At 37.4% G+C, this 12,072-nt stretch overlaps 2 protein-coding genes across 3 annotated transcripts in view; one reads left to right on the top strand and one right to left on the bottom strand.

The window, feature by feature from the left end:
* Positions 1–909: 909 nt before the first annotated feature.
* Positions 910–5,943, top strand: DppIII (dipeptidyl peptidase 3). 2 transcript variants are annotated; one of them, XM_013322688.1, is made up of 14 exons: positions 910–1,021; positions 1,316–1,437; positions 1,519–1,671; positions 2,317–2,544; positions 2,621–2,747; positions 2,944–3,232; positions 3,347–3,600; positions 3,779–3,921; positions 4,005–4,116; positions 4,189–4,321; positions 4,410–4,533; positions 4,714–4,861; positions 5,165–5,338; positions 5,715–5,943. In XM_013322688.1, the coding sequence occupies exons 2-14, from the start codon at positions 1,318–1,320 to the stop codon at positions 5,873–5,875; spliced, it is 2,166 nt and encodes a 721-aa protein (XP_013178142.1). In that variant the 5' UTR covers positions 910–1,021; positions 1,316–1,317; the 3' UTR covers positions 5,876–5,943. The 2 variants fall into 2 exon arrangements, with proteins under 2 accessions (XP_013178142.1, XP_013178141.1); XM_013322687.1 differs by lacking the exon at positions 910–1,021 and adding an exon at positions 1,038–1,223.
* A 160-nt stretch (positions 5,944–6,103) lies between these two features.
* The window catches only part of Nuak1 (Nuak family kinase 1), a 31,599-nt gene continuing 25,630 nt past the window's right edge, over positions 6,104–12,072 (bottom strand). The window contains exons 22-24 of the mRNA XM_013322131.1: positions 11,919–12,016; positions 7,716–11,472; positions 6,104–7,361 (exon numbers count right to left, since the gene is read on the bottom strand). Coding sequence (XP_013177585.1) covers positions 7,301–7,361; positions 7,716–11,472; positions 11,919–12,016 — 3,916 coding nt within the window. The 3' untranslated portion in view covers positions 6,104–7,300. The remainder of the gene's footprint in view (positions 7,362–7,715; positions 11,473–11,918; positions 12,017–12,072) is intronic.

Genomic DNA, 12,072 nt, shown 5'->3' on the forward strand with positions numbered 1-12,072 from the left:
TGAATGGTGCCCTACTTCTAATACATTTTACATATCAGTTCCTATACTTGACAGGAAATCACATTCTGTTTGTTTGTTGTAGGTGCACATATACACGGTTTCCCCCTTCCTGAGAGACGGTTAGTGATGTTCAGAAAATGTGTGCCAATCACTGGAATTATAGAGCCATAAACTGATGTGTCTGAAATTAGTAGGTGGGTCCATGTGTGTATATGTAAAAAATATATTTTTTTATTTGTAATTTTTTATTGTAAAGAAAAATTTGCTTGCCTATGTTTTAAGGGAATATGTTCAGAGTGTTTAAACTCGCAAATAACTACAAGTTGCCAGCTTGCATGTGACTGACAATATTTTGGGGTTTGGTTTTAATTACAGGGTATGCATTCTTTTGTGACCGCGCTATACTATTTATTACCGTAAATGTAATTTTCAAATATATATATTAAAAATTAAAATATTGAGCTGATATCATGAAAGTCATTGATGTATATGTACTTGCATAGATTTAAAATTAAGTTATGTAGAAATATAATAAATAACGTACAAAAATATAAAAATATTTTGTTTTTATTTCCCCAATAATAATAGGATCATTTTAATAGAGGTATTTCATAGAAGGCTACTTGATATCGGCTCACTATATTAATAACTACATAAGTGGGTATATTATTTTTGAACATTGATTTAATGTCAATTTTAACTTCATAAATTAGATTCCCACTTATCAGTTATTATTATAGTGAGCTAAATATGCGTGCCTACGTATATAGGTACCAAAAAAAAAAAAATAGTTCACCGATTATACGCAAGGAGCGCCACAATCGCCGTGGATCCACGACTTCGTGCGAGTTGCCCCTCTTTCTATAGTATACTTATTATACTCTTTGGTTGTTTGGTGATTTTGAAGTTTTGAAGTTGATTGGTTTGGTTTTCCTTTGTAGTTCAAGATTGTTAAAAGTATTAACTTTGAGAATAAAACTTTTATTTTAGAAGTAAAGAAATATTTTTTTATCAAATTTTAGTAAGTACGGATCTTATAAATCAGATATTGAGTTGTTGTGAATATCAAAAATCTATCGCAATGTTTCGAACTCTGACTATTAACCTTATAAAATGCCGGCATATATTAACTGCTGATTCATTTATTAACAAATGTAGCAAGAGTTTAACTGGAATTGGTCCGTCTCAGTCTAAACCTGTACAGCCGGCAAAAGTAGTTAATGGTCAGTACCGACTCTGATAGCAGTCAAATTGAGAAAAGTTTTTTGACTCACGTCTAACCCTCTTTTTAACCTTTGTTTTTTTTTGTTATTAGCAATGGAAGATAAATCAAATTTCTTGTTGCCAAATAATCAGAGATTTGTGGAACTGGATAGTTCACAAGCATTTAATAATTTGACAAATAAAGAAAAGCTTTATGCTCACTATCTAAGTCAGGTAACTAATGTTGTTTCAAGTTTTTTTATATATTATCTACATATAATCTTTTAGTAAAATGATTAACGTTTGTTTTCCTAGGCTGCATGGAATGGTGGACTCATAGTATTACTTCAAACAAGTCCAGAATCACCAAAAATATTTTCACTGTTGCATAGAATCTTCCTAGGAGAGTCATTGGAGAATCTTAAGGCGTCTGCTTTAAAGGCAGGAGTATCTGAAGATGATTTCCAGGTATGCAAATTCTCACTACTATGCAGATTTAGTTAAATATAATGTAAAAAATCAGAATAATACAGTAGTTATCTATTTCATCCATGTTATAAAAATAGAAAATTGAAATTTTTATAACTAAAAATAAGACATTTTAAATATTGTATAAATATAAACTTAATTGTTATAAAATATTAGCATGCTAAATTCATAGACAATGCAGTAGTTTAATCGAATTCCATACAGTGTAATTGTTGTTGACAATGTAGTTACTGATAGGTTTACCACATCCCGTTAGATAAACATTTCCAGTGTGTGACTATTTGTCTAGTTTATCATTTGTGATAATTTACTCTATTAAAATATCTTCCTCTATTATATCAATAACTTAATATGCTATTATATATCATATTTAAGCTAGCACTAAATAAATGCTACTACTTTTGATACCTATAGGAGGAATCTATGTTTTTAATTCAAATTAATTATCACATATGTATCATCAGCTCAATATGTGTGAAGTCAATCAACCGGCACTGGGCCAGTGTGGTTGACTAAGGCTTAGTCGCCCCTGATTTTAGGTAGACACTGACACCCTCAGTAGGGATTTAAAGTGAGTTTATCATATATGAGTTGTGCGAGAAATAATTAAAATTGTCTTTACAGGCATTTCTGGTATATGCTGGTGGCTTATTTGCCAATAGTGGTAACTACAAGGGATTTGGTGATACAAAATTCATTCCAAATCTGACTAAAGATGCATTTGAACTCATTGTTAAATCCTCAAAAGCATATGAAAATGACAACACTCATATAACTAAGTTATGGCAAAAGGTTCAAAATCCTGTGTACAGCCTGACACCAAGACTGACTAGCTTAGGTTTGGCTAATAAGGTAATATGCTTAGAGGTATAATTTTATATAAATGTGTCATAGTTACCTTTGTTACAAATAATCTTTTTTATTGTAGGGAGTAACAACATATTTCTCTAGCAACTGCACTGAAGATGACTCTAATTTAGTCAATGATTGGATGAAAACAAAGAGAATTGAAGCCTACATTTGTAGAACTTTCAAGACTACAGCTGATGATGGATGTAAGTTACTAAAATGAGACAAACATTTGATAAGCTTGTGTTTTACATCCAATGTGACTATCATGAAGAATTTAAAGGTCATCCTAAAAATCTAGAATGAATATATTCTTTGCCACAGATTTGACTTTAGAGTTCATTTTCAAAAAAAAATTATAAAGGCATATGTTAATAAAGAAATACAATCTTTTTTTTACAGTGCCTTTATACACTATTCACTTGGCAAGTGTGGAATCATCACCCAAACCACCACTAACTATGGACAAGGAGTTATATAAGAATGCATACTTCCAAGTGACCCGTGGTGACTATTCCCCGCTGTTGAAGATTGCCAGTGACAACCTTGGTAAAGCACAAGAGTATGCGGCTAATGATAATGAGAAGAATATGCTCAAACACTATATTAACAGCTTTATTGAAGGAGATTTGAATGAACATAAGGAAGGCAGCAGGTTTTGGATCAAAGACAAGGGACCTATCATTGAAACGTAAGTTTTTCACTATAGACTTAAATAGTTGTACATATTGATTTAGGACTTCAATGGCAATTTTTTTTAACTTAATATTGTAATGACACTGTTTATAGAGTCTAAATTTTATAGGTACCAAGGTTTTATTGAGACATACCGTGACCCAAGCGGCCAACGAGGAGAATTTGAAGGTTTCGTGGCCATGGTGAACAAGGAGATGTCGAAAAAGTTCGGCAGGCTCGTTGACAGCGCCGAGAGCTTCATAAAGCTGCTTCCCTGGGGTCAGGATCTAGAAAAGGACTCTTTCCTTAGGCCTGACTTCACCAGTCTCGATGTTCTGACATTCTCAGGAAGTGGCATACCAGCTGGCATCAATATCCCCAATTGTAAGTTTAGTATATAGTCCAATGATGATAATTACGCAATGGATTGACAATGGAAGCAAAAAAAAGAATGCACATAGCAATACTGATTAACAGCGTTAAAGCACACAATGAAACAAATATCACATTAACCATTTATGAAAATGATCATTTTTTTCTAAAAAAAAACTTTTTTCATTAGATGACGAAATCCGTCAAAATGAAGGCTTCAAGAACGTGTCGCTTGGCAACGTGATCCCTGCTGCTTACAAGGAGTCCGTCATACCCTTCTTGTCTGAAGAGGATAAGGCATTGCTTGATAAATACAGAGTCGCTTCCTTTGAGGTAAGCCGAGTATTCCATTTTAGTAGTCCTCTTTTGAAGATTTTATTAAAATAATATTCACCTGATATGTATGTGTCCATTAGGTGCAAGTGGGCCTACACGAGCTGTTGGGGCACGGCAGCGGTAAGCTACTGCGTCAGAACGCCGACGGAACATTTAATTTCGATAAGAAAAAGGTCAAGAATCCTCTAACAGGCGAGTTATAAATTCATTGATGTAAATCTAATCATAATTGTAGACTTTATCTCAAATAAAAAATAATTGTAGGCAAAGAGATCGAGATGTGGTATACAGAAGGAGAAACATATGACAGCAAATTCACAACGCTTGGCTCCGCGTTCGAGGAGTGCCGCGCCGAAGCTGTCGGCCTCTACCTCTCCGTGCTGCCGGAGATCGTCAAGTATGCTTTTAATAATTACTAATAGATGGCGCTTTCATTATTGTTAGTTTCCTACCTCTCAAAAATGTATTGATTTGTGTACTGTCAGGATCTTCGGGTACGAGGGTCAGGAGGCGGAGGACGTGACGTACGTGAACTGGCTGAGCTTGCTGTGGAACGGCGTCGCCAAGGCTACAGAGATGTACCAGCCCTCCACTGACACATGGCTGCAGGTAAAAAACATTACCATGGTTATCTCTCGTCTTACATAAGAGAAGGCCCAATATATTAAAAGTTTAAATATGTTAAACACAACTGCGGTATGTTGTACATTGACGTTCACTACTTGTAGGTGACAATAGACGTTATTCTACATAGTTAAAAGTTGTTAATTGTAAATGTTGTTTGTCCAGGCGCACGCTCGAGCGCGCTTCGTGCTGATGCGGCTGCTGCAGCTGGAGGGCGAGGGCCTGCTGACGGTGACGGAGCCGGCGCGCGGCACTGACCTGCTGCTCACGCTCGACAGGCACCGCATCGCAACCGACGGCAAGAGGATCATCGGTAATATAAAATAACTTATTATTTTCTCATTTTTAACTTACCCACAACATAAGCCGTTTAATGAGTTACTTTTATTTCAACCGATAAACACGTGCTGAACTATGACATTGGTCAAAATTTCAAGACTGAAGGCAGTATTTAAAAATGATAATTTGACAGACACATGTTTGTGTTCATGTCGTGCTTTACGTCACTGTTGTAAACGATCACCGTATAGTTTTCGTAAGCTCACGACGAACTCACCGACGGTCTCTCAGCCCATACTTAGAGGTATACTTGAAGATTAAAGCAAATATTGTGCAGGTGAGTTCCTGGTGAAGCTGCAAACGCTGAAGGCGACGGGCGACGCGGCGGCGGCGGAGCAGCTGTTCGCGCGCTACAGCCGGCTGGAGGGCGAGTGGGCGCGCTGGCGGGACATCGTGCTGCTGCACAAGCAGCCGCGCAACATATTTGTACAGCCCAACACTATGCTCAAAGGTTACCTACTATTTAATGTTGTAATAATATAATCAGTAATAAAATTGGAGTGTCTGTATGTTATATACAGTCAAAAAATACGTTCGTGTAATGTATGTTGCTGATGACGAAGACAATTTATAAAATTTTTGTCTGTCTGACCGCAAGAACTCGTTTGTTCTGGGTAATCTCCGAAACGGCTGCGACGAAGTCGTGGACAGTTGCTAGTTATTTTTAAATATTGTCAATATTCGAAAATAACAATGTAAAAATATCCGGCTCCAAGGATCATAATGCATTTCTAATAATAGGCTAATTAAATAATTTCAACTAAAAGACACTGTAAGCTTGTAAGTTGCTATATACGTTGCGACTTTAAAGGTTTTTTTCGTAACAGATAACGCAGTGGAACTAAAGCGGTACTCGGCGGGTGCGGAAGGCATGATTTCTTCGTGGGTAGAGCGCTTCCCCGACTCCAAAGTAGACGACATCCTCGAGCAGCTCGCGGACCAACAAGCCAAGTACTTCGAGGATCTCGAACTGCTCGCTGCCCCTTAAATAATATGGATATTTTCTCAAATGAATTTTGTTTATTCATATAGAAAATAAATTATATTTTTATAAAATATGTCTTTTTATTGACGACGTACAATTTTGATAAATTTTTTAATAACTAAAACTAACATATTGAAGATTTTTAAAAGTCTGTGATGAATTGCAGGTAACATTTTATTTAATATGTTTTTCTTGCAGAATGGGAGGATGAAAAATAAAAGTCAAAATATATGCATTTCAACTATATGATTTATTCACATTCAATACAAAACACGTGTGATAGTAATTTTAATATTTATCTTAAGGATCACAGTATCGCTTTACCATGACAGGCAGTACAAATATTAACAATCACCACACACTAATAAATAGACTCAATCTAATAAAAAAAAATTAATAAATAGATTCGATATGAAAAATAATGTAGATGGCGTTAAATGTCTGTAATGTTTAAACTGTCAAAGAACGCTCACCTATAGCCTAGCTGACCACTGTCCACTACGGAGAGGTGAATATGGCAACGATTGCAAACAATTCCTTTATATAGTTTAAAAAAATTACAAATAAAATATAAATTACGTTTGAAAGGAAACACAAAACTTTCGTTGATATATTATAGTAATACCTACAAATTCTTTAACATATCATTCTATAAATACAAATTATGTTCTAAGAAAATCTTCAACTAAGCACCATTCTATTCGATAACTGTTTCGTGACTTAGCTTTCAATACTTTCATGTTTGTTAACATTATAACTTAAGTTGACTTCGGCAGCATACAAAGTCAATTACAACAGCTAAAGTTAAAAATAACCAGCGTTATTTGTGCAAACACACAAAAATCGTGTCGCCCTCGTCTAATTAATAATTTATATAAAATCCAGTCGCTTATGTTGTATAAAGGCACGTAAGATGTGTTTCATATAAACTTTTCCTTAAAAAAAGTTATTCATTTGCAAAACATTTTCAACTTTCATTAATAAATAACTATAGTCAATTCGATTTCAAGAAGCATATCATACTGTTACTGTCATATCAATAGACGCAATTCCTCGCTTATCTTAAAATATTAGAAAAGTTATTTCACGCCGTATCTTAATTATATGTTCACGTTGCAACTATATTATTATATTCTTCACTAAGTTTAAGGAAAGTTCAATTCCCAAATAATAGTTTTACATTTGAGTATTTAACTGCGTCTTAACTTATACGTGTAAAATGCATACTACAGCTCAGTGGCAAGAACTATTATAAATCAATTATTTAAACAGCAAGAAGCAATTAATGATCGATGGAAAACATGTAAGTTTGTGAATTAATTATAAATCTAAAATCAATAAATAAGTTATATGTAGGGGCTGTTGAAATGCTAATGTTTGATGACAAACGGCCGATGTTGTATCTCGCAGAGAGGTCAGTAGCGTCGCTCAGTCAGTTTTCTCAGAGCGTTCTGCACCGTCGCCTTCGCTTTTAGATGAGACATTGGATCTGAAAATGCGCAACATTCATGGTTATGAACGCTGCTGTCTCAAACTGTTTCTACTATAATGCTCAATGAAATAATTGTTACAATCTACGTCTTATTCTTTTTGAGCGGATATTGAATACTTTGATTACTGTGTAAATTATGAATAATGATTGTCTATACAACATTATGATCTACTTACATAATATTTTACATTTAAGTTTTTTCCGCAAATTATCTATACATTATAAAACCTTTAATGTATTAGTGCAAGTTTTTTATTCAAAAGCATGAAGCGTGCAAAGAGAAAAATCTTGTAATTTCGGGAAAGTTATTTGAATTATTTACGTAACATGTATTTTGCGAAGTATACACACCTTGGCAGTGAATCCTCAGAGTCGGCTTTCCTCGTCACACTGATTGAGATCTTTCTATTCCTTATTTTCTCAAGTATATTTTCGGGGCTCGGTTCCTTTTCGCTTTCTTTTAATATAATAGCGGAATTCCTCGTTCTTTTCGGTCTGTACGTGGCGTAGTTCCCAGGAGTGTACAAAGAATTAGTCCTACTGTATTTTACAGGGTCTCTCAGGTGACTCAAACCGTGCTCCTCGTTACCATCACAATTTTCGAGGAGAGATTTCGTTCGTGAGTACCTATGGCCGCCATAAGTTCCTGTCTGATCATAATCTAGGTAACTCCTGCCGCTTGAATATTTCCTGAAATCATTTCGATCCAGTGACCGGTATGTGTCAACTTTTTCATTGATGCCATCGTACCTCAAACCCCGTGCACTTGGAAGATCAGTGAAGAGGGATCTGTAGCGATCGGTGGACGGTGACAAGTCTGACGCGTTGGAGTAGCCGGGCGACAAGTCGTAGTTGATGGAGGACGAGGGGGAGACGTCCAGTTTGGTCTCCGTGGGCTGCGAGTGCAGCCTCGCCACGGGGTCATATTCGATGGCGCCGGGGCCCACTAAGCTACTTTTTCGTCTTTGCTTTTTTTCGTTGAATCTGGAATAAAAGCTTTTTCTTCGAATCCTGTCTACGATGTCTTCCTTTTCGGGACTGATGGAATCCTTGTTGCGCATAGATCTAAGAATCGAGTTTCCAGTGAGCCTTTCGGAAAGTTTATCTGCGCCTTTAATCTCTGCACTGTGTTCAGACTTAACATCGGAATTAGAGTAGATCGACCTGCTTCTTGAGCGACTGCGAGAATGTGAATCGTTTGTGTCGTTTTTGTCATTACTTTCGATTATCGTTTGATTTTTTTCTAAAATATTTTTCTTTTCATTTTCTTTCTCAGTCGAAGATATATTCATAATTTGCGGTTCTATCACAGGATTTGTAGGAACTATTTTTTTTACTCTTGGCAATTTGGAGAAATCTAATTTTAAAGTATTTCTAACACCTTTCGGTTCACGATCTTTCTTAAGTACTGGCTGCTCGTCTGTTTCTAATGAGGCAATGGAAACACTGTCACTTGCTGATTTATTGTATTTATTTTTACGTCCTAAGCCATTTAATAATAATGATGTCGGCCTTTTAGGTTTATCTTTGTCGTTCTCTAAATTCGTTTCGGTACTTGTATCAAATTTGTTACTTTTACTATTGATCATAGTAGTGTCTTCACTCGCAGGATTTTCGATAACAGACTTTGGACTTCTTTCTTTTGATTCAAATTTCTTGAAGAGTCCTAACACTTTGGAAACAGTGGTTTTATTCTGTGGTACATTTTGACTATCTAAAGCGGCGACATCTGTAAGAGTGACGGCTCTTTTGATAAGATTAGATTCGGTAGGAGGATCGGTGTCTACGGGAACAGATTGTTCTCGTTGCAATCTGTTTAATTTGGAACATTCTTTCTTAAGATCTTTTGATGGTATACTACTTTGAGATGATTTCTCTGGGGAATTCGATTTTGATGACGCTAATTTTTCTAACTTATGACCTATAGATTGCAAAACAGATTTCTTTTTTACAGTTGTAGCTTTACTATCCTCGCTACTTTTTTCTTTCACTTTCTTAACCACTTTTTTCTTATCGGTTGACTTCGTACCATCGTTGGTTTCTTCACTACTAATTGCATCAGTCTTTGATTTTGATGAAACTTTTTTTATAATTTTCTTTTTAACAATTTTTTTATTAGTATCACTGTCCGATTTTTTAACATCTACTACTTTAGTAGTGTCTTCCACTGCAGACCCATTCAATGTAGCATTATCAACGATTTTACCGTTTCCAGTGTGTGTGTCTGCATCCTCATTTATTATTTTATATTTCAGTACTAGTGTCGGCGCGGCAACTTCTTGTTTTAACTCCGATTTTAGTTCTGATAAATCTGTATTTTTAGTTGATGTTTCTGATTTCGTAATTAAATTTTTTTTCTTAGGCAACGTAAAGTTAAAGCTTACCTCCACGTCAGTTTTGTTTTCGTTCTTATTATTTTCTTCTTTTGAACTTAATGATTCTTTTAAACCATCTCTCTTCCCATTTTTATTAGAATTTATTTTTTCCGGTGATGGTGTGCTAGCAGGATAACTCTTAGGGCGTATTAGTTTAGATTCTCGTGTTAATTTTCTTTCTTCGCTTTCGCGATCTATGGTTTCGGATGTTTCTTGTGCCCGAGTTTTGCTAGATTCATCTAACGAATTAAAACTTTTTATTGGATAGCTCTTAGGTCTGGCCATTTTTGATTCCTTGTTTTGAAGTTTCTCTTCTATAAAACTACTTTTACGCAAGTCATTTTTCTTTGAGTCTGTTATCGTCAATGAAGTGTCTAAATTAGTTTCTTTGATATTATCTAAAATCGGGAAAAATGGCGTAGTAGATCTGCTACGTTCCCTACTTAATAAATTACCTACTGGCGATAAGCATTTACGAACATAAGCCGAGTCATCCTTATTTAAAATTGACGTTTCATTACTTTCTACGGGGCTTTTTGGAGAATCCAATGATTTGTTTTTCTTTTCTCGTATTTCTTTAAGAATTTTTTGGGTTTCTAACTCTTTTTCCTTTTTGTGTTTTGCGTAAAGACTATCGTCAGGGGGAGTGTCATAAAAGTCCGACCTGAGGAACCTCGAAATGCGTTTCCTGGGTTGGTCACCCGGGAGCCTCATCGAATGTCGCCTGAAACCTAACCCGGAGGTATTGCCCAAAGGCGACGTGCCGTATGCGGCGATATAGCTCGGTTCAGATATTATACTTCCCGTATCAGACGTGTACGATTCGTCTAAAGATAAATGTCGATCTGGAATTAAATATTTGCTAAGAAGCGGCCGATCCTGCGAGTTGCGGATGCTACTGGCTCTGGACGTAGTGGCCTCCTTTCCTACAACATTTTTCGCTGAAAAATCATATCCTACTGAATCTACGACAGAAACGGGTGATGTGGAATCTCGAGACGTTACTGAGTTTCGTTTGAGACGCGGCAGCGTACAAAACTGGGCCACGTGCGAAGATGTTACTAAATCCATGTCATCATTTCTATTGATTCTTTCCGATTCCTCGTTTTCTGCAGTGAGACCGTCAGTTCTCTTGGAATCATTATTTGGTGAGTGAGAAACAGTTCTATCGGTATTCTGCTCCGGAGTATTGTCTTTGGAGGTATCATTATCTATGGATTTAACTGAGTGTCCCCGCAGGTAGCGGCGTTGGACGCCTTTAGTTTCAGCATCATCTCGGATTTGATCGTTAGCGTTGTTTTCTTCGAGGTCCGACTTTGTATCCGGTGTGGGAGTGGGTGCTCGTGGTTGATTGTCGTCGACGGGCGCGAGTCGATGGAGGATGTCAGAATTAGTCGGTTCGTTGTATTTGGAGGCGGAGTGACTGCGGTGCGCGCGCTGGCGGGCGTGAGGCGCGTGGGGCGCGTGTGGCGCGGCGGTGGCTGCGGGCGGCGGCGCGGCGTGCAGCGAGAGCGTGCGGCGCAGCGAGCGCGCGGCGGCGGGCGGCAGGTGCGCGAGCAGCTGCTGCTGCAAGCGGCGAGAGAGCGCCGGCGTGAGGCCCGACAGCGCGGCCATCTCCCGCTCCGAGAACTCTATGGAGCTCAAGTCCAAATCCGACAGATCTAAACCGCGCTCCGTTTCCGTTTGCTGTGCTTTCGACGTTTGTTGCTTCTTGCCGGCTTTCTTACAACTACCTGCAACGGAACCCAAAAGACACACGGTTTTGATCATGCATTACGCTCACGGTATGATATTTACAGTGGCTTTTGGTGTTATTCTCTGTTCCGCTTCTATTTAAGAAAATACTGCTGAGCGGATTCACTATTTAATAATTGAATAAATTATTATAGAAAAATAACAACAGTAGTTTATAATTAGAAATAACATCGATGCAATGGGTTAAAAGTTAATCGTTGACAGTCTAATCGATTAAGATCAAACGGAAGCTCGGATATGCAAAACAAACCACAAAAGTATGCATTAAAATGTTGCTTTTTGATCAAATTCAATTTACCAGAATGCAAATGAACTGCTGTAGCGATGTGGACCGCGTTACAAAGACATATCGATCCTGGTAAACAGCCGCAGCTCGGTGCGTAACACAAAACACATAAATGAAGAAATAAATATGTTGTAGTACCTATTCCTGTGTGTCGTTTGTAGCGGGTTTGTGGTTGGCGCTGTTGCCGCTGTGAAGTGAAGATTTGGTCGGAGCATGCAGTGTAACGCGCAACCCAACTGCAACCACACCAACACAACCTCACTACCGCTGCTCTGCCCCCCCCCCCCCCCCC

This window comes from Papilio xuthus, unplaced genomic scaffold (genome assembly GCF_000836235.2).
Source record: "Papilio xuthus unplaced genomic scaffold, Pxut_1.1 DF825928.1, whole genome shotgun sequence".
Lineage (NCBI taxonomy): Eukaryota > Metazoa > Arthropoda > Insecta > Lepidoptera > Papilionidae > Papilio > Papilio xuthus.